This window comes from Onthophagus taurus, chromosome 6 (assembly GCF_036711975.1).
Source record: "Onthophagus taurus isolate NC chromosome 6, IU_Otau_3.0, whole genome shotgun sequence".
Classification (NCBI taxonomy): Eukaryota; Metazoa; Arthropoda; class Insecta; order Coleoptera; family Scarabaeidae; genus Onthophagus; species Onthophagus taurus.
In genome coordinates, this window is record NC_091971.1 from 19,153,717 (window position 1) to 19,177,247 (window position 23,531).

The 23,531-nt window shown below is 33.9% G+C and overlaps 2 protein-coding genes and 1 long non-coding RNA gene across 3 annotated transcripts; 1 reads left to right on the plus strand and 2 right to left on the minus strand.

Moving 5' to 3' along the window:
- Positions 1-1,185: 1,185 nt before the first annotated feature.
- LOC111417211 (uncharacterized) lies at positions 1,186-2,980 on the minus strand. Its single transcript, XR_011640624.1, has 2 exons — positions 1,738-2,980; positions 1,186-1,656 (listed from the first exon to the last, which is right to left on the minus strand). It is a non-coding gene; the product is annotated as an uncharacterized lncRNA (long non-coding RNA).
- Positions 2,981-6,120: 3,140 nt separating this feature from the next.
- On the plus strand, positions 6,121-17,081 carry LOC111417208 (guanine nucleotide-binding protein subunit beta-2). Its single transcript, XM_023049427.2, has 6 exons — positions 6,121-6,281; positions 6,452-6,731; positions 6,796-6,961; positions 16,323-16,524; positions 16,593-16,809; positions 16,875-17,081. Exons 1-6 carry the CDS (start codon positions 6,210-6,212, stop codon positions 16,979-16,981), a joined length of 1,044 nt encoding a protein of 347 aa, XP_022905195.2. The 5' UTR covers positions 6,121-6,209; the 3' UTR covers positions 16,982-17,081.
- Positions 17,082-22,159: 5,078 nt separating this feature from the next.
- LOC111417204 (uncharacterized) lies at positions 22,160-23,066 on the minus strand. Its single transcript, XM_023049424.2, has 3 exons — positions 22,888-23,066; positions 22,613-22,834; positions 22,160-22,558 (listed from the first exon to the last, which is right to left on the minus strand). The coding sequence occupies exons 1-3, from the start codon at positions 23,047-23,049 to the stop codon at positions 22,235-22,237; spliced, it is 708 nt and encodes a 235-aa protein (XP_022905192.1). The 5' UTR covers positions 23,050-23,066; the 3' UTR covers positions 22,160-22,234.
- Between the last annotated feature and the right edge of the window lie 465 nt (positions 23,067-23,531).

Genomic DNA, 23,531 nt, shown 5'->3' on the forward strand with positions numbered 1-23,531 from the left:
ATCTAAAGCTATTATCAAGTAACGCCAGAACCAACAATAACTTCTTGCGATACCCGATCACCAACTGCGTTTGTGTTCTACCTGTTAAATAGTTATCTATTACTGCCACAGCACCTCGACCCAGTCCCAATAACCCCATTATGCGACAAAGTAATGTATGATCAATGGTGTCGAATGCTTTAGAGAAGTCCAAAGAGTACTACCGCTGTTAGCATACCCTTATCAGCTGCACCCAAAACATCATCAGTGAGTCTTAGCATAGATGTAATGCAATTATGATCTGCACGAAAACTGGATTGCTGAACTGGTAACAAGCTGTTCTGTTCAATATAAGGGATTAATTGATTTTTCATGATTTTTTCTAAGATCTTAAACGTAGTTGGCTAAATACTGATCGGACGCAAGTCCCTATAACCAACTGGATTCAGGAAAAATATTTTCAACCAAACAAGAATTCAATATGTGTCAAATACGGCAATATAGTGGGGAAATACATCCGAAGCATATTAATGCCAACCGAGCCAGTTCGAAGAAACCAACGTGATTGCAGTTATAAGGCAAGGCGATATTCTTAGCCTATGGTTGTTTAATGTTATAATAGATACGATAATTGAAAATGTAAACGAGGTCAACGGTGAATACAAAATGGATAACCGACTTCTATGAATCCTATGTTATGCAGACGATACCATGCTAACATCAAAGAACGAGGACAACCTACAACGCGTTCTGTATAGATTTACAAGAAAAGCCGAAAAATTTAATATGAAAATAGCGCGCGAGAAGGAATATTGGAATATATGTATAGGAATATCGAGCAACTGATGGATGAAGTGAAGAATCAGGCAAATAAGGCAACGAGAATATTAGATTGTCTAACAAATACATAGGTGTAGATAGCAAAGTCCAAATATCCCAAACCTGTGTTCGACATGTACTAATTTATGCGGCCGTGTCTAGAGCCGAAACATTCCACGCAAAAGCCTAAAGAAGGACTACTGAACTGAGAACCTTAAGAAGTAGGCAACCTTGAAATGGCAAATCGGACAAATCGCAAATGAGAAAAAACAAAAAATCCAGGAACCAAGTGTCCACAAGTGATGGAATTGGTTTGGTGATCACAAGAAGGAATGGGACAGAATAGACCGGACTATATAGGTCCTATAACAAGAAGAAAACTTTGAATTTGCTCATCAAAATTTTATTTTATTTTTATACATATAACAAATTTATACATATTTATAACATCTTTTAATAATTACTAATTTTAAACCTTACATTCTCTTTCCAAAATACATTCATTACTGTATTTGGAAGCTAAAACGTAGCCATCTTTACAGAAGCAACCAGGAGCACAAACAGCTGCACAAATAACGAAATCGTCTTGACCGCAATATTTAGGGCAGGAACTACCGCAAATTCTATATTCTTTATTGAGTCCGCAAGTGGGCATTGCGGAGCATCTTCCCTTAAGAATACATTTATTCGAATCGACAGCTTCAAGGACGAAACCCTTCTGGCAAAAACAATCTTGTACGCATTCTAAGGTACAGAATATTTTACTTGGATCCCAATTACAATATTCGGGGCAACTTGTACCACAACTATTATAAACTTGATGACGCGGACATATTTTTGCACCGCAAGCAATTGAAACTATTAACAAATTGCAAGTTAAATTTTAATAAATTCTTACAAAATATATATTTATTAAGTATATATTAAATTTATATTTACCAACAAATAAAACAAATAAAATGGTGAGTTTAGCCATATCTTGTCTTTTTTTCTGTATTGGAAGCTTTAACTGCTGAGATACTTTAAGTGGAAATGCACAAACTTCATGTATTTATATGAATATTCTTATCTCACAACAAAACAAGAATTATTTACAAATAATTCATATGCAAATACAGACTGTTTAAGATCATAACATGAAAGCGGGCGTAAATTTTTGAAAAATTTACTTTAATTTATAGCCATTTACAACGTGTGTTGTTAGAATAAATAAATAGATTTTAATTACTATGCAGCAAAATATAAACTAAAAATATTTGTTTTTCTTTTTTGTTTTATCTGAACTTGCTTCATTCTCCTCGTATTATTCAAAAATATAGCTGGTAAGATTAGAGGAGGAGATTAAGATGGGGGGATGTTACCGGATGGACAGGCAGGTTTTAAGAAGGGTAGAGAGGCGATTGATAATATCTGGTCATATAATAATAATAATATGATCTTAAAATATCTGATGGATAGAGAGTTGGATAAGAAAGGAGGGAAGTTTTATGCCCTATTCATAGATTTGAAGGCGGCATTCGATAAGGTGGTTAGAGAGAAGTTGTGAGAGGAGATGGATAGGAGGGGGTTCACGGAGCAGCTGAGGAAGAGGATGAAATGGATATACAGGGAAACGACGGCTCGAGTAGGAAAACGATAAGCGAAGCGTTTTGGATAACGGGAAGTCTGAAACAGGGGTGCCCACTGAGCCCCAGTCTTTTTGCCTTGTATACCGCGGATTTGGAAAGCAGACTGAAGAAGGGGCAAATGAGAGGAGTGGTGGTGCGAAAGGTTCACATGGTGGCGTTCGCGAATGACACGATGGTTGTGGCGAAGGAAGCGGTGGAAATGAATTATGGTTATGGTTATGGTTATGTGGCATGGTCACTTGGAGATGTATTTGGAGAAGACAAAGATGATGAAATTCTGCAAGGGGGGAAAGATGCAGGGGGAATTAAGTAACAGGGATATGACTTAATTAAATATTTCATCATCTTAACTATCTATTTTTCGTGGAATTTTTTAAATTTCCCTGTAAGTGTCTGCATCCATAATTCATTTTGTTTTCGTATTCCTTCCTGTTCATCACCACGGTGACATTACCTTTCTCTGCAGACAAGACGACTATGTCAGTTCTTTCTCTTATACTATCTAAAGGTTTTCTTTTTACGAAACGATTTTTAACACTCTATCGATGTTTTGATGGATATATTCAACTGTTTTCGCTTGCCAATAGCTATCACTACCATCTTTCTCCTTTAACAGTGTTTGACGTCTTAATAACTCGCATTTCTTGATTTGTGTATTTCAGATCTTCTGGTATTTTCGTTCTGCCTTCTCCAAGGTTATCCCATCCATTTTGTCGTAGTTTTGCCTAGATCTAGGGAATTTTAAAGTGTGGTCGAAATAGTTGCTTGCCAAGCAGTTGTAGGTTCTTGAAAGACTTGTGTTTTCTTTCACGTAGTAGCACTCCTTTCGCGTACTGTGCAGGTTTTGTTCAAAACTTTACGGGTTCCTGAGTCGATGTGATGCTTCATTTTAAGAAATGTTGGCATCACATTCTTCTCTCTGTATAACTAGTGATGGAACAGATAGTGATTTTGCGAAAAGCCGGATACCGTATATTCGGCATCCCCTTCGGCCGGATATCTGGTTATCCGACATATCTATCCGGCCATTATGGTTATAATTTCTGATGCATTTCTGAAGTGATACCATATATTGCCACATTATTGCGATATTTGAATAAAAATGAGATTAATAACAAAACTGATACGATATGTCAACTTATTTGGAACATAGAAAATTTTATTAAAACTTCAAATATTGTTTTCTCAAAAACTGAAAGTTATTTTTCAAAACGTGTTGGTTCATTGGAAAGAGGACACTTTTATTAACACTTTGGGAAATTTTTATACTCATAATGCAAGAACTGGATTTTATACGAATTTTTAAAAATAAACCCGCGAAAAATGCAAAATTTGAAAAAATTGTCGATCATTTCAAGAATTTATTTCTCAAGAATGGAAGGTGATTTTTCAAAATGGCTTGTTGCATTAAAAAGAGGACACTTTAATTAATAATTGGTGATATTTCCACAAGGATCCTTCAAGTAATAAATTTTATAGAGAATTTTGAAAATTATCGATGAAAATTGCAACATCGGTAATTTTATCCAAACTACAAATATTGTTTTCTCAAAAACTAAACGTTATTTTTCAAAACGTGTTGGTTCATTGGAAAAAGGACACTCTTATTAACACTTTGGGAAATTTTTGTACTCATATTCCAAGAACTGGATTTTATACGAATTTTTAAAACTTAATCGGCGAAAATTGTAACATTCGAAAAAATTGTCGATCATTTCAAAAATTTATTTCTCAAGAACTGAAAGTGATTTTTCAAAACGGCTTGTTGCATTAAAAAGAGAATACTTTAATTAATAATTGGTGATATTTCCACAAGGATCCTTCAAGAAATGAATTTTATGGCAAATTTTGAAAGTTATCGATGAAAATTGCAACATCAAAAATTTTATTAAAACTTCAAATATTGTTTTCTCAAAAACTAAAAGTTTTTTTTCAAAACGCGTTGGTTCATTGGAAAGAGGACGCTTTTATTAACACTTTGGGAAACTTTCATACTCATATTCCAAGAACTGGATTTTATACGAATTTTTAAAACTTAATCGGCGAAAATTGCAAAACTCAAAAAAATTGTCGATCATTTCAAAATTTTTTTCTCTAGAACTGAAAGTGATTTTTCAAAACAGCTTTTTGCATTAAAAAGAGGACACTTTAATTAATAATTGGTGATATTTCCACAAGGATCCTTCAAGAAATAAATTTTATAGAAAATTTTGAAAATTATCGATGAAAATTGCAGCATCGAAAATTTTATCAAAACTTCAATCTCAAAAACTAAAAGTAATTTTTCACAACATGTTGGTTCATTGGAAAGAGCACACTCTTATTAACAATTTCCGAAATTTTTATACTCATATTCCAAGAACTGGATTTTATACGAATTTTTAAAACTTAATCGGCGAAAATTGTAAAATTCGAAAAAATTGTTGATCATTTCAAAAATTTATTTCACAAAAACTAAAAGCGATTTTTCAAAACGGCTTGTTGCATTAAAAAGAGAATACTTTAATTAGTAATTGGTGATATTTCCTCAAGGATCCTTCAAGAAATGAATTTTATAGCAAATTTTGAAAGTTATCGATGAAAATTGTAACATCGAACATTTTATCAAAACATCAAATATTGTATTCTCAAAAACTAAAAGCAATTTTTCAAAATGGGTTGGTTCATTGGAAAGCAGACACTTTTATTAACACTTTGGGAAATTTTCATACTCATATTCCAAGAACTGGATTTTATACGGATTTTTTAAACTTAATCGGCGAAAATTGCAAAATTCGAAAAAATTGTCGATCATTTCAAAAATTTATTTCTCAAGAAAGGAAAGCGATTTTTCAAAACGGCTTCTTGCATTAAAAAGAGGATGCTTTAATTAATAATCGAAAGCAATAACACCGACAGTTCTGTTAGTACTGAATGTGATGATGAATTACAAGCGAAGAGAAGAAAAATAGATGAAACTGCAACAAGAGATTTTATATATCGTATTGGGATTGTTACAATGACGTTGTTAATGATAAACCTGATATAAATTTGTATTCAATGAAAAAAGTCCTGTTGGATAATTTTATTCAAAATCCGTTGATTGAAATCTTCTGCAATGAAAGTATTTAGCAGTAAGTAGCAAAGTAAGTTGCCAAGTCTGTTAATCTGTTCAATTATGGAGAGATTTGGTTATCATTATTACCATTTTGTTTACTCGTCCTGGTTTTTACGTTGAACCTTGAAATTGGATATTTATTATAAGCATAAAACACAAAAACTTATAATCCCGATATAAACTCATTCAAATATGAAATTGAAACCGTTCAAAAAACCACATAATTTAACGTGACTGTAATTCAAGAAAACTTCAAGTCTCTATTAAAAATTACTTATACAAAATTATAGTTTTAATTTGTGATTATTTGTTAAAATCAATTTTGTTTTATAAACATTAGCTAAATTATTTTAATCATAATAAAAGTAAAATTGTGTTATAAAATGAGTTACGTTATGGAGTAAATTTATGGGTAAAAGGTACTTTGGTGTCCACCGCTTGTAGGTAGAGATAAAAAGCACTATAAATAAATAAAATCGATACCGGCACGGTACTATATTTGCTGGGCTTCTCATATTATCGGCACAAATATGCGTGTAAAACAATTAAATTAGCTAAATAAGATTACAACGGATCGTTGTTGCAATGGCATAACGAATTCCTTCTCAGTCTATCCAAGGAACTGTACAGATACAGACAAAATCACATTTTGTAAATTTTTAAAAGTATTTTGGAACTTTTTGAGTATGCCGCCGAAAAACGATCCGGAACTAATCGAACTACGAAAAGAACTCGAAGAACTCTACGCAAAATTAAAGGTGAATTACAAACTTTCCTTTTACGCTTTCATTGTCTTTTTTTTTTTGTTTTCCGTGTTTTATCAATTCGATTCGGTTTTACTAAGTTTATTACGTAAAAGTTTTCGCTTTCTAGTTTTAGGTTTCATTCAAACTTTTAGTTTTTTTTTAATTTGAAATACTCTTTTTAGGATGATCAAAAAAAAGTGGCCGATGTCAATTTAGAAAGCGCTTGCGAGGCATCTCCAGATATTCCAAAACCGAAATTAATCAGTCGAAAAGTAATGAAAGGGCACATAAATAAAGTTAATGCCGTACATTATAGCGGCGACAATAGACATTGTGTAACCGGCTCTTTGGACGGGAAATTAATCATTTGGGATACTTATACCGGAAATAAAGTTCAAATTATTCCACTTAGATCGGCTTGGGTGATGAGTGTTGCTTTTGCAAAAAGTGGAAATTTTGTTGGTATGAAGATAAAATAAAAAAATTTAATAAATCAAATAAATTTGTACTAATTTGTTGTTTTTAGCTTGTGGTGGTATGGATAATATGTGTACGGTTTATGATGTAAATAATCGAGATGCAAATGGTGTGGCTAAAATGATTAGAGAATTAGCTGGATACGATGGTTTTTTGAGTTGTTGTAGATTTATCGATGATAAAACAGTAATTACAGGTTCGGGAGATATGAAAATGTAAATAATAAAATTAAATATGGTAAAATCTCGATATAACGGACCTCGTTAGAACGGACTTCGGATATAACGAACAAAATAAGACGCATGGCTAAACCCGAAACTTAGTTCTAGGTCTAGTGTTAGTTCTATACCTTTTCAAGCACAAATTGGCACTAATCAGAATCAAAATGACATTAGTCAAAATCATATTGGCAATGTCAATTTCAAATTGGCATTAGTCAATATCAAATTGGCAATAAACAATATCATATTGGCATAAATCAACAAATTTAGCACTAATCAAAAGCAAATCGGCATTAAACAAAATCAAAATGACATTAATCCATATCATATTGGCACTTATGAATTTTAAATTGACATGGAAATAAAATTATATATCAGCATTAAATAAAATGAAATGGGCAAAAACATTTTATTGACTTACAAACACAGTAGATAACAATTATGTTACTTAAGAAAGTAGGTAACGTTATGTTTTAAATAACACTCTTAAAAATTTATATTTTGCATATTCAATGCAGAAGGGATAAATCGTTGGATGTGGGCAATAAACATTGCGCAATTGGCAACAGTAATCTTGTCCATATTATTATGAACGGTGTTCTCTAATTTCTGCATTCGATATTCTGTTTGAGTCAGATGATCCCGGTCAGCACCAGCCAAGATGTTATTTAGCTGTACAGCCATATCTGCTTTTACTCCTGCTTTTAATGCAGACCACGCTTGTTCAATAGGATTAAACATAGGGCTGTACGGACTTAGTCGTAAAAGTGTGTGGTGTTCAAATTCGTTTTCTGCAAAAACCTCTTCAATAGTAAAGTGGCATGGAGCATTATCAATAACTAATGCAACTCCAGTTTGGTAAAGGCCTTGCGCTCTTCTAGGGCATTGCCTCACAAATTCATTTGCTTCCGGCTTCTTGAAAGAGCCCCGACGTAGTTCGGAATGAATTAGCCCCATGTTTCCAATGCATCCTATTAGGTGAATATTCGACCCTCTGCAACCTGCAGACACTGTTGTGCAGCGAGTCCCTTTTTTTGAACGACCCTGAGTCCGCGATATGAACAAATTAAAGTTTGTCTCGTCAATGTATATGATAGGTATATTTTGTGCTTGAAGATCCAATAAATTTTCTACATAAATACTCCTGCTTGTTTTCGTTTGAATACTATTCGCGTTCTATGGTTTTCTACGAGAAGTCTTCAATGTAAACATCAATCCATTGAGATGCTGTCGAACGCATTCGTTGGAGACGTTGAGTGCAAAATCTTCACGGATTTTTGCACTCAGTCCTTTAAGAGTAATTTTAGGATTTTTTGCGACTGAACGTACCATGAATTGACGGTGCTCATCAGTTATTTTAGCTCTACGTTTACCTCCTCGCTGCTTTTCCGGTTGTTCTTGATTGTTAACCCATCGATACGCGGTTCTTTTTGGCACCTGTGGTACGTTTGCAAGATTACGCCAGTCACCATTGGGATTATACAAAGCGCAAATCTGTGTCCTCAGATTTGTAGCAGCATTTTTCTTTAAATAAGGCATCTCGTGTGAATATAATAGTTGAAATCTCGCAATAAATTACCATAAACTTGACAATAACCGATTAGTTAACAATTGTTTGACACCGATTTATACATTTATTTTTCATGCCATCTTGATATTGTTTGGTGCCAATATGATATGGACTAATGTCATTTTGATTTTGTTTAATGCCAATTTGCTTTTGATTAGTGCTAAATTTGTTGATTAATGCCAATATGATATTGTTTATTGCCAATTTGATATTGACTAATGCCATTTTAATTTTGATTATTGTCAATTTGATTTTGACTAATTCCAATTTGAAATTGACATTGCCAATTTGATTTTGACTAATGTCATTTTGATTCTGATTAGTGCCAATTTGAGCTTGAAAAGGTATAGTTTTAATTGTTATTCAGCGGTAGACTGTTGTATATAGAACTAACAGTAGACCCAGAACTAGAAACATTTGGGTTTAGCCGCACGTCTCTTAAGACGGCTAAACCCGAATGTTTCTAGTTCTAGGTCTAGTATTAGTTATAATGTTAATTTTAGTTCTTGTTTTAGTTGTTATTCAGCGTTATACTATTGCATATTTCTCATTGAACTAAAACTAGAACTAACACTAGACCTAGAACTAGAAACGTTCGGGTTTAGCCATCTTAAGAGACGCACGGCTAAACCCGAAACTTTCTAGTTCTAGGTCTAGTGTTAGTTCTAGTGCAAGTGTTAGTTCTAGTTTTAATTGTTATTCGATATTAGATTCTAGAACTATACGGGTTTAGTAGTCTTAAGAGACGCACGACTAAAGTCGACCAATACCTATATTTTATATTATGAACATTATGTCTCAAACTAATAACATTACAAAACACGACTAGAATAAATTAAGCATTTGCTAATTCAAAGTGTGAAAGTAAATGCTTACCTATATGTGACGTCACAAACGGGCCTTCGAAACTTGTGCACCTGTTCCCGGGATGTAGCAGTACTCTTAGATTCTACCGTCCTTGGTATAAATACAGGGTGTCTCACAAAAAACGCCCCAAGCTGTAACTCTGTCATTTATATTCTGATCTTCATGAGCGAAGTATCAAATGAAATGGTTTGATGAATGCTATGATTCATGCAACAAATAAATTTTTTCCAAGGCCATCTTCAATTTCAGGCGATTATTGACTTTTGTTTTTCAAATTGCTCGGTACGTTTTCCTTCACGCTATTGGATAGAGATTTGTTTTCTGAACCCATTGATGTACAATACATCAACATTAATTGTAATTATAGTAGAGAAAAACATTAAAATACATTCCGAACATCGTCTTCGTCACTTCTGTAATACTGTAGTGTGCCATGGAAAAAAATAACACTCAAAACTGATAACAGTCATTAAATGTTATATCAATGCCCGAAGCAGTTGTAAATGATACTTAAAAGTTGTTTTTTTATTTATTCCATGGCACACTACAGTATAACACAAGTAACTTTAAGAGAATGTTAGGAAACTATTTTAATGTTTTTCGATGTGGTTTTCACTAATATTTATCAAATTTTATGGTGATTAAGGGTCTGTGAAGTAAATAGTACCGTTCCACTTAACTTTTTTCAAAAATTACAAAAATATGTAACCACTGCAGATAACCCCCTCTAGCTTATTTGTTTTAAACTAAGCGGTCTTGCTGAAAATATCTTTTAAAACAGCATGAAATGCTCTTTCAAACAAGACCAAAAATATTCAAATCGGTTAAATGGTCCAGGAGGTATTAAAATTTAAACATTTGAAAACGCATTGGCCTCCCTGTCCCTTATTATGACAGATATACAGAAATATCGCAAAACAAAAGCGATGCGGTATTATCCAAGCTACTAAATGATGTTGTCAAAGTTATAGCTCATCATCTAACTTTCTGAGATAGCGGGAATTTTATTACAATTTACAATTTTCAGCTATTTCTCTTGCCCACTTTGCTTATAAGGGCTTTTTTCCCAAACCTATAGGTCTTACTGTTGTCGAGATACAGCCGCTCCGTACCCTTAACGGGACACACTGTATACAGGTGTCTTTTTTCTGCAAAAATTACATTTAAAATGGATGTATACAATCTCTATCCAATGACGTGAAGAAAAATATACACAATTTGAAAAACAAAAGTTAATAATTGTTTGAAATTGAAGATGGTGTTGGAAAAAATTTATTTGTAGCATGAATCATAGTATTTATAAAACCATTTTATTTGATACCTGGGTCATGAAAATTGGAATGTAAATAACAGAGTTACAGGTTAGGGCGTTTTTTGTGTGACACCCTATATAAAGCCAAGTAGACTGCATTGAATGGTGAATTTGTGTGCATTAAAATACACAGATCTCCAGAAAAAAGGGTGTTGATTGTTGTTGGATATCTGAGGTTATGTACAAGCAGAATGACAAGAAATTACAAGAAACTTTTTGGTTATTTTTGAACTTATGAGACACATATTATTTTGCTGTATTATATCTATTTGATCATAAAGTACTACATTTATATTTACATAAATTATACAGGGCGTTTCAGGAGGAATGGTACATACGTTAATATGTTATAGAGAAAAGTTCCTAAAAACATGTGCTCAATTCCCAAAGGTGTATAAGGTGCAAAGGTGCAATGCATAAACTGATTTATTTAAATGTGTACATAAAATATAGAAATTTGGACTTTAAAGGAAGGGTTGGAATATCTCACCACCTAACTCGATGCAGTTGGCTGATCTCTTGAAGATATCACGCACTATGCTGCGTAATTTATCCTGATGTGCCTTGATGCGTACAGCACTGGCCGTAATACGAGCGATTAGCTCATCACGCGCGATATTACCCATCCACAAAATTCCAATCTCCTGGCAAAGTCTGTTGGATCAAGGTGTTGTACTGGTTGAACATGGAATGGATACTAGCCATGAGTAGGCAATGTTCTCCATACTTTTACATGAGGAACACCTAGATGAGCAGAAAGTCTTCTTGTACTGGTAGATGGACTGCGTTCGACCGACTGTAGAATTTGTTCAACTTCATTCCGACTTTGCACACCTGCACGTTGAGAATGAATACTTGTACTTAGAACAGAACCGGTTTCATGCAATCTGTTGAATGTTCGAGTAAATGCTCTTGAATCTGGTAGCACTCGGTTAGAAAACCGTCTCCTATAGTCACGACGAGTAGTACGTGCATTTCCATTGCAGAAACCGTAACAAATCACCATATCAGCAATGTCCGAATTTCTATATTTTGTGTACACATTTAAATAAATCAGTTTATGCATTAACTGGCTGTATCTCAGTTACCTTTGAGAATTGAGCATATGCTTTTCGGAATTTTTCTGCTTAAAATGAACAAATCTATAATATATTAACGTATGTACCATTCCTCATGAAACAGCCTGTATATCGGGTAGGCGGACCAACCAACCTTGCAATGCGACCCTAAGGATCTATTGTACCTCGATAGATAACGTAGTGAAATTTGATAAATTCCAAGTTAAGAGTCCAATGCTCTTAACGAACATTAATACCTTGCTCGGTGAAAACAGATCCTTTGGGGGAGATAAACTGCGACCTTAAATATCGAGAATCTGATACGATTAACAGCAGGATAGTGGCATAAAACATGCTCAACCGTCTCCTCGTCCTCCGCACATAGTCGGGCATACAACATCGTCGGCTAGACCCAACAATCCCTGAGCGATCTGGGACTCTAATCAGATAAACTCTATTATCACAACTCAGTGTGTTTAATGTTTTCTTACAGTCATTAACCAGAGCCGAAAAATCGTACTGTCATGTTCTTCACAATTCTCTCAAGAAGGATTTTAGCACTCATGTCAGTTGCAAATAATTCCGCCTGGAATACATTACAGTATGTACCCAGACTGTAAGCTCCAACCCCTTCCGGCGTTTTTGATCCATCTGCGAACAAGCAAATATCTGCCTGAACCAGAGAATTTTCGTTTTCGATCCAGAACTGCCGTTCAGGCAGTACAATCTGGATCGAGCATTAATCACTGATAGTGATCCCGCCAAATCTGATCGTATTCATAGCACGGTATTATAATGGCCTCCTGATCCCATTTGTCAGAACATGTCGGAACAGTTTTGATCAAATTGCTTAAATCTGTAAATGGTAGTTCTACCCACTTTCTCTATATGCAAATGCAAAGGAGATAGGAGAAGCAGAACATCCATTGCTGGAGTTGACGTTGTGCTTATCGCACCAGAGATTGCCAATCCAGCTATTCGTTGAATTCGTAAAAATTTACTGATAACTGAAGTCTGTCGGGCTTTCATATACCAGGCTGCTGCTCCGTGTGTGATCATAGGTTTAACCACAGTCACATAGAGCAAATACAGTCTTTCAGGGGATAGCCACAAGGATAGTCTAGCTTTGTGTAAAATTCCCTGCAAATGTCCATTCCATGGGAGGGGTTTGTCTAGAATTACTCCTAGAGACTTCCTTTGAAAAAGGAATTTCTTCAGCTTGGATAGTTGGGCGGATTAGTCCATCCAACTTTCGTCTTTTCACCGATTGTCGTTTGCGGGTTTATCGAGAGATTCTTTCCCTTACACCAAGCGCAAATTGTATCTAGGGTCTCTTTGGTGAGAGGAACACTAAGTTTATCGTCTGGGATAAATGCATCACAGACGTGCGGCCTGGGAATATCTCTCCCCTCGATCGTCTTAATCTGGACACCCTCTCATGGATGAAGGTTGTTGGCTGTATTCACAAGCCAGTCTCGAACCGAACATTTGTTCGCACACCCTCTTTTTAGATGTTGTCTACGGCTGAAATAACCTCCCTCCGTAGCAATCCCACCTGTTTTACATTGAACTGTTGGGCGGGGTAGTCTGGGTGGATTAATCTAACCCTTATACCGCTCACAGCAGCTTTGTAGTTTCATAAGGCACCTCAGTCCCCATAACCTTGCGCAGGTTCCTTCTAGCAGACCCTGGCACCCGCAGGCGTTTTTGATTTAGAGTTAGACTGTCTAGTGCCTTGACAGCGTCCTCATCTTCCTCCCCAACAGAGTGTAGAAGAACCTGCTCCTCTTCCAAAGAGAGAGAACTTGAGTTGGGCGAGGACGGCCCGGCTGCCACAAGTGTAGATTGTGATGGAGGGCTATCTTCCATCTTTTTTATTAGGATCGAGGTTTATCCCCCCTCGTCTAGGGTTTTATTCTTACTGGGCGTCTCCATACAAATCCCACGAGTAGGGTAGCAAGGGTAGTCCATCGGGGCAGTGCTCCCATACCCCTATAAGCCTATTGGAACTGAAGGTGGGCAGGTCTCCAGAGTCCGCTTATTAGCAGCCATCACTTCCTAGATAACTAGACCGTCAGGCAACAGCCTAAAGTGCTCTACATAAGCTGTTCCACATTCACTTTGGGGTTTTTAATGAGGTTGTCTCCTCTCGACACAGGCAATTAAGCCAGTATCCTCCGCATGCCTTGTCCGTGGAACAGGTCTACAAACAATAGGCATGCATGGTATAACGGTTTCGACTATATCAGTCGTCCCCGACCACGTTTTCTCCCGTGCAAGCCCTAAGCCACGAAACGACAGCCCGGCGGGAGGCCTGTTTATAGACTGGTAAGTCTAGATGCGACACTTTTGGTATGGCACAAGGGCACCTCGTGAAGGAGCAGTAAAAACTGCAGTGTCGGTTCTGATTCAGACCATAAGGCAAGAACCCTGAGTACGGAAAACAAGTAGGACTACCTAGGATTTATCGCACCCTCACCCCCATTAAAGTACTATTCTTAACCTTCAAAATCGACTAACGAAAGGTGCTGTACGATTTTTTCATTATAACTTATGGTCATTTTAAAATGACGTAATGAGTTGTAACCCAGCATATGGACCAGTACTGTTAGATGCGCGGATACACAGTCCAAATTTTGTATTGTATTTATCTTTTATGGAATCTTTTTTGCTTTTGTTCCATATATCTTGTTCCAGATAGTCTCTTGTGATGACTATGTGACTTATCACGTTGAAGTAACCAGCGATACTCGGCTAGCATAAATTTTTTATACATTATTTCGTTTATGTCCTGACGAAAACGCTCTCCTTGCTCTTCGCCAACATCACCTAATTTGCCAGGAAACTAATGTAAATGAGAGTGTAAATAGTGCAACTTCATGTTACAACCTAATTTTTTGAAGTTTTTAGCATCACAGCGACTAGCACCTTATAATTAGCAGTTTTATTATTGGTAACTTCTTTGAAGCTGGTCTAGGCATTTCTTTCATCCGAAATCATCACATTTTTAAAATCAGTAGTTCTTCCTTTCTTTTATTTTGGCATCACTGAGGTTGGGATATTTATCTATAAGGTACTTCAAACAAGCACCATTTTTATTAAGCGCCTTTGTGAACTGCTTCATTATTCCTAATTTGATATGAAGTGAGAGTGGTGGCATCTTTTTCGAATTAATCAATAGATCTTTTGAGAATATTTGTGTCTTCTACTTCGAGTCAAGAACGAATAGGCCAACTCTTTTTAACATAGTGCTATTCCTTAACTCTGCTATGCCATAAACGTATAAAACATGGGTATTTTGTAAAACTTGACTGTTGTGTAAGAAGCATGCCAGTAATTTTCAAATCTCCACATATTGTATATTCCATTTTTGCTGTTTATATTTAATAGCTTCAAGAATCGTTTTAACATTGTCTAATGATTCTTTTAAGTGTACGGAATGATCTACCACCTTTGGAGAAGAACTCAATTGACTTCTCTCGATGTTTATACCAAGAGGAGGTTGCTAAAAGAGTAGTTCCAGGAGCAAGGTGATTTCTCTCTTTTAGGCGTGAACCTAGGAACTCAGATTTATGTTTAGGGGAAACCTAAATCCTGTCCAAATTTACATTTAGTGCATATAAAACCTGAAGAAAATTAGAACCTTCATAATCAATTGAATCGATGTCTTAAGATTCTTGAATATCTCTAATGTCACAGCCGATATCGTCATCAGATTTCTTCTCCAAATTTGGTGGAATTGGAGGAATATCGTCAGATTCAAAAGGAGAGGGTTTCGTAACACTTGCTACATTCGGATACTTAATACATATTATGATAATTTAAAACCGGCAGTTTTAGTCACATATAAAAATCAGTCATCTTGACTGAAACTACTACTTGTTGTAATTGTGATCTTGGCATTATTCCAATGTCTTAAGGTCTCAAGATATGATTTACAATGTCATGCTACATGTAGAGAGCCCAAGATTTATTTTGATCAATAATTGGTATCTTGAAGTAATTTTGGTAAAACATTTTGACATTTTCATTAATATACATTTTTTGCTTGGCAAACATAAAACGACCACAAATGCAACAAAAACTGTCAGAATCATTCAAACACTTTCGGGAGTTCATAGTGAGGAAGAAATAGAGTGAGAACGGCTTGCTAAGTAACTACGTCATAACTTATAAAGAAAAAATAGTACAACACCCTTGCATAGCGCATTTTGAAGGGCTGGGATAGTACTGAATGTTTAATAAATAGAATGGAGCAAAAAAATATTGTGTGTCCCATAACTTCAAAAGTAGCCAAAAAAGCCCATTTTCCTTGTATGAACTAACTTCAGGTATTTCAAAATCCTTACGTGATGGTCCAATTCTGAGCTCGGATTATGGTTCTACGCAAAAAATTATTTGTTAAATTACTCTCAGCTGACCGACAATAAAACCTTGTGTATTGAAACAGTTTGAAGTCCAAATAATTTTTTTTTCATTCTCCGTATTAGTCTGTTATATCAAAGTTTTCTGTAACAACATAATTTAAAAAAATACATTTTTTTAAAGTTGTATGTGGGATTTGGAAAGTGGCCGGAAAAACACCGATTTTCAAGCACATAACGGTGATGTTGTTTCCATTAGCTTATCCCCCGATGGTAATACTTACGTAACCGGAAGTGTCGATAAAACCTGCCGATTATGGGATATTCGCGAACAAAACCCGAAACAAACATTTTTTGGACACGAAAGCGATGTAAATTCCGTTTGTGTAAGAAAAATCTTATAAAAAATTAATTAATAATTATACTACGAGTAGGTATAAATATTATTTTGTAGTTTCATCCTAGTGGTCAATGTTTTGTCACCGGTTCTGAAGATAAAACTGCTCGACTTTTCGATATAAGAAGTGATCAACAAGTCGGTTTTTATCAACCGCCCAATAAAAACAGTGGTTTCACTTCTTGCGGATTATCCCTAAGCGGAAGATTATTATTTTGTGGTTCCGATGATAATAACGTTCACATGTGGGATACTTTAAAGAATAATCATATGGGTTGAGTATACAATTTTAAGATTAATTAACGATTTTGTATGCGTGCGATTTTGTTTTTTTTGTAGGAGTTTTATCTGGACACGAAAATCGAATCACTTCAGTTTCCGTTGCAGATAGTGGAATTGCGATCGCTTCTTGTAGTTGGGATCAAAATGTTAGAATTTGGGGTTAATTATTACTTTTTTTCAAATTAAGATAAATATAGATTGAAATTGTATTGAATGTGATTAATATTGTTAAATAATATTAAAGATACCTATACTCATAGAGAACACTTTTTTTCTTCAAAGTTGCAGTTTGATAACTTTGTCCAGATGTTTTTTTTTCTGTTTTTTCCAGATAAAAGTTGGGGCTTTTTTAATGATAACGAAATTAATGTACTTTAACTCAGCTCGTGAGTTAAAGTATTAATATGACAACCCATATATTAATCAGCAGACTCCAAACTGTTTATGACAGCATATCAAGGAGTGACTGTATTATTGTTACTGCTAATGCTTAATTAGGAAAGGAAGATATGCCAAGATGTAAATGGTAAACAAAATCTCCACGATACATCTAATGACAATAGTATGAGAATGGCTCGCAATAACGTCAAAATCAGCACCCGTGCGACGATAGCAACAAACTTTTACCCGTAATTTCCTATCTACTTTGTTAGCTGATATCTTCTGATATAATGTTGACCCAACTCAATTCCAACGACAGTTATTCCAACAAGATGGCGCGCCACCACACTTCAAGAAGCTACTAAATCTGTTTTTGACATTCAGGGAATAGTTTAAAATAATTGGTTACCATAGTTACTCATGGCTCCTGCTATTTTTATCATTTATATAAATTTGAAGTAATAAAACTTTAAAGAAACATTTCTCGAAAATTTTCTTATGTAACCAATATTAATATTGAATGTACTAAATTCAGAAAAAAAATTTCTTTCATACTTATCATATCAGACATGGATAATTCCAGGTAGGGATGTATGCAACGAAATCGACAACGTCTTAATATTTAAAAGAATGACTCTTTCTATAAACAATGTGAAAACTTATAGAGGTAGCAAGTGTGATTCCGAAAACAAGAAAAATGGAATGTAACATTGAGTGATGATGACAAGAGGAAAGAATTTAAACAAAGAGTGGAGGAGTATATACAACGGAAGGAACAAGAAAACTGTTTCCCTGCACTTTGCGGACGACGGAGTCATATTGGCAGAAGACGAAATTAACGCAGAATATATGCTTTGGAAATTGTGTGAGGAGTATGTCTTTTACGTTTAGAATTTTCTCTATGGATTCGTAACAGGTGTTATACGGAGGCCATAAAGTGTTAGCGCCGGAACCGACATACAAGAAAACTGTCAAACAATAATGAAACTAAAAAATTCGCAATACCTGCTGAACTATTGAAAGCATCAGGAGAGAACATATGGATTTGCATGTATCAATTAATACAGAAAATATGGAGAGATGAGCAAATTTCAGAGGAGTTGATGTCATCCAGCCCATCTATTAGAAGGGAGACAAACTAAACTGTAACAATTATGGAGGCATCACATTGCTAAACTTCTCCTAGTATCAGGCATAATATGCTGACGTCTTAAACCTTACATCGAACAAATCCTCAGAGAAAATCAAAGTGAATTTATGCAAGGTCGCTCAACTATAGCCCATATTCACGCACTGCACAACATACAAAAAAAACCTCAAATATAACATAAACCCGAACAGTATTTACATCAATGTCTAGCAGACTTTGGATAAAATAAATAGAAAAAATATGCTACAACACTTAACAAAATTGGGTACCACACAAGCTGATAAGCTGAATTAATATGCTAACTAACTGGATCGAAGGCAACTGTCAGAATTCGGGGAGAGTTACCAGAACTGTTTGAAACGAACTGTGGTGTCAGGCAAGATGACACGTTATTCTCCATAATGTTTAATCTTGCTTTAAAAGCTGTCTACTTAATACAGGAGCTAGAATGCGAAATTTCATGAACACGAAAATTTCGCACATAGCCTACGCATGATCCTAAGTTGCACTAAAGGAAAACTGAAAAAAGTTTAATCAACTCACAAAAGTAGAATTCATAACTTACGAATCCAAAACAAAATATATGGAATCTACAAGATCCCGAATGAGTATAAAACTTTACATATTTTTGTATTAGAGCACTAAGCGGCAAAAAAGTAAAATATTAGCCAATCGAAAATCAAAATCTATCGCAGTATTCTAAGACCAAGAGCAACATATAGATGCGAAGCAAGGGCCATGTCGACAGGAAATGAAAACAAAGTAAAACAATCTTTTACTATCCTCCTGATAAATTATCTAGTGGATAGTTGCTATATTAGTTATAGGTAGCGGTTTTAAACGGTTTCAGTAACTAAGAACTGAATTTATCTATCGGATAAATTTATCAAGAGGTGGTAAAAGATGGGCTAACAGTGAAAGACGGATCTTGCGCAAGATCTATCGTCAGATATAAGATGATGAAGAATGTGCTGAATACTAATCAACCACGAATTGGACCAGCTCATGAATTGTACAGACATAATATGACACATAAAAGCACAGAGAATAACATAGCTGAAACATGTGGAAAGGATGCAATGAGACAGATGAGGGAAGCTTAGCGTACGAAATTGGGAGCGTGCAGCGTCTGACAGATTGGAATGGCCGAATTGATTGAACCTCACTATAAAGATGTTATATTGTTCAGAGCGATAAGAATGTTGACCACACATCTAGATAGTTCCACAATCTATTGGGAGTAAATCTGGAGCTTTAAATAGACGCAAATTAAATTCCCAATTACAGATATGTACCTATAGACCAAAGTGTTACAAATAGGATACAAGAAGCTTGATCGATAAATACGGCTTTCAGGAATTTTTAAATTAGCATCTTTTTTAACACTTTTAGGTTATACGAAACTGTAAGTTTTGTTTCAACATTTTTTTTCTCAATATTTTTCCAATCCAACCCAACGATTATTATACATCATTTTAAAGAGAAAACATTGAGCTTTAATTTAGAATAAGTTTCATTCCTTAATTTCAATAAATACGGATTCCAGGAATTTTTAATTAACATCTTTTTTGACATTTTTAGGTTATACGAAAATGTCAGTTAAATTTCAACATTTTTTTTCTCCACATTTTTGTGATCCAACACAACCATTATTATACATCATTTTAAAGAGAAAACATTGAGCTTTAATTTAGAATAAGTCTCATTCCTTAATTTCAATAAATACGGCTTCCAGGAATTTTTAAATTAACATCTTTTTTAACATTTTTAGGTTATACGAAACTGTAAGTTTTGTTTCAACATTTTTTTTCTCAATATTTTTCCAATCCAACCCAACGATTATTATACATCATTTTAAAGAGAAAGCTTTGAGCTTTACTTTAGAATAAGTTTCATTCCTTAATTTCAATAAACACGGTTTCTAGGAATTTTTAATTAGCATCTTTTTTGACATTTTTAGGTTATACGAAAATATAAGTTTTGTTACAACATTTTTTTTCTTAATATTTTTCCAATCCAACCCAACGATTATTATACATCATTTTAAAGAAAAAGCTTTGAGCTTTACTTTAGAATAAGTTTAATTCCTTAATTTCAATAAACACGGCTTCCAGGAATTTTTAATTAGCATCTTTTTTGACATTTTTAGGTTATACGAAAATGTAAGTTAAATTTCAAAATTCTTTTCTCAAAATTTTTGTGATCCAACACAACCATTATTATACATCATTTTAAAGAGAAAACATTGAGCTTTAATTTAGAATAAGTCTCATTACTTAATTTCAATAAATACGGCTTCCAGGAATTTTTAAATTATCATCTTTTTTGACACTTTTAGGTTATACGAAAATGTAAGTTTTGTTTCAACATTTTTTTTCTCAATATTTTTCCAATCCAACCCAACGATTATTATACATCATTTTAAAGAGAAAGCTTTGAGCTTTACTTTAGAATAAGTTTCATTCCTTAATTTCAATAAACACGGCTTCCAGGAATTTTTAATTAGCATCTTTTTTGACATTTTTAGGTTATACGAAAATGTAAGTTAAATTTCAAAATTTTTTTTCTCCACATTTTTGTGATCTAACACTACCATTATTATACATCATTTTAAAGAGAAAACATTGAGCATAATTTAGAATAAGTCTCATTTCTTAATTTCAATAAATACGGCTTCCACGAATTTTTAAATTAGCATCTTTTTTGTACTTTTAGGTTATACGAAAATGTAAGTTTTAACTCAATACCCTTTTTCTCAATATTTTTCTAATTCAACCCAACGATTATTATACATCGATTGAAACAGAAAGCTTTAACCTTCAATTTAAAATAAGGTTCATTTCTTAATTTCAATAAACACGGCTTCCAGGAATTTTTGAATTACAATATTCTATCAGATTTTCGTCGTTCTGTAGCTACAGGTCTGATAAATAAATATTCAAATTTACTTAGGGGATATTTGCCATAGTTACAGCGGTTTTAAGCGCTCGTGAAGAATGTGGAGGATAAGAATGAACCACGAATCGAACCAGCTCATGGATTGTACAGGGTGGGCCAAATTGGGCACTTTTAAAGGGAAACTCCTATTTCTATAAGAAATACATGAAAATGATATCAGTGTCTGAGGCTCCAAATACAATAACCATTATTGTTTTTATCAAAAAAGATTTTGTAAGCTAGAGAGCTCTTAGAGAGTGTGCTTATAAGAACTGAAATTTACGTGAACAAAATTTTCAATATTAATTGTACTTTTGAAAGCATTTGACACATTCTTTGTAATTCAAAATATTATAAAAATTGATCCTACAAAAATAAATAATTATTTTAATTAATAAACAATGTTTTATGATATAAATTTCTATGTTTTATTGCTTTAACCCATCACGATAAGAAAATTAATAATAATAACCGATAAAAATGATTATTCTTTTGGTATTCATTACATTAACTTGTTATTACCGGTAGTATTAATACTTATCGGTAATTATTACTAATTATTAATATTAACAGCATTTATTACTCTGACCATAACATATACACATTAATTTGAGTAATTTTATAGATAAAAGGTGTTCAATAAACAATGCCAAGGTCGCAGGAAGTACTTCGAGTAGACTATAATATGGTTTAGATGTACAACAAAAGGATATTGAAGGTATTAAACATTGATCATTAGACGCTGTACATTAAAGTTATTATTTTTACCCGATTTGTCGAAACTGGTTTGCAATAATATTGTGTAAAGAGCCAAAACAATAATAGTTTGGCTTAATAAATATTCAGCTCGAGATAAAAAAAATTAACAGTGAAAAACATTTTTTGCTTGAATACTTTTATTAAGTCATTATAATGTGTTTCAAAAATACAATGATGGTATGACAAATTTTTAACCAAATTCGACATCATAGGTGTTAGCAACGCAAGTATACAAGCTAGATTTATCATCATAAGCATAACTGTAAGCTTGAGGACAATTGGCTTTAAAATATTTGGCTGAATTGATATTGCTTGGCCAAGTATTTGGATTACATCGATCAGGCCCGAAAGACTCAGTACAACAATATTTCGGTTCATTTTTCAATAAACAAGCGCTTTTGCAACCAATAACAAAACCACTATAATATAAACGCAAATCCTTTGGACAATTTCGATTTAAATCTTTTTTACATTGTAATGTTGGACAATCTCCTTTTCCGTTAACTGGTCTAATCTATAAAAAAAAAAGTTTATCTAATCGTAAGTGGCAGTTTTTGTGATAACTTACGAGAGCCATTGAATTAAAACCATCAACTAAAGAAATATCATAAAAATCTTGTCCAGCATGAGCTCTTAATTGTATTTCAACTAAAGTAGCTGGTGGAGTTCCTCCATTTCCACCACATTTAATTCTATTCCCACAATCTCCAGTTTCACAATGATTGTTAGGACCACACCATGTTTGTGCCCAAAATCTTCCACCCCAATCAATTGGTGATTCAACCACTTTCTAAAAATTATAAGAAAACTTACAAAAAATTAATTTTAATTAATTTATATTACCGATGCACCCGGATTTAAAGAAAATCCTCCACCTAATAAATGCGGTTTTCCACTATTACCTTGTATTCCAATATGAATTGGACCAGCATGGTAATTAATTATTTTAAATCGTACTGCGAAATTGGTGCCAAAAACGGCTAATACAAAAATTAATACTTTCATGTTGTGAACTCAAAACTTCAATGTTAAGGAGTTGATTCGTGCCTCTTTTATACTTGGCAGTTAAAGCAGGAGACGTTTTTAAATATGAATAATTATTATTATGACTTTTTTATGGAAAAATTGGTTGAATATTTAAGAATATAGATAAGAATGCAAAGCAAATTAAGTGAAGTGAGCACTTAACTTATTTGTACTTTTGATAATGAAACATCTGACCAATCTTCATAATTATGAAAACATACAATATAGGGAGTGTTTCACTTAAAACTTCTAGACCAAGTATCTCTGAAATGGATTAAGATATTTTAGTTTTGTAAGAAGTAGTTGATACAGTGTGTACATGACTTCAGTTCTTAAGTGTTATTATTTTTCGAAGAAAAATTTAAAAAATCCATTTACTTACTGGTTGTAAATAAGGTTTAAGTAAAATATTTAGTATACAACCAAATCTTGAAAAACATTGTAGTTTGTTCAATAAAATA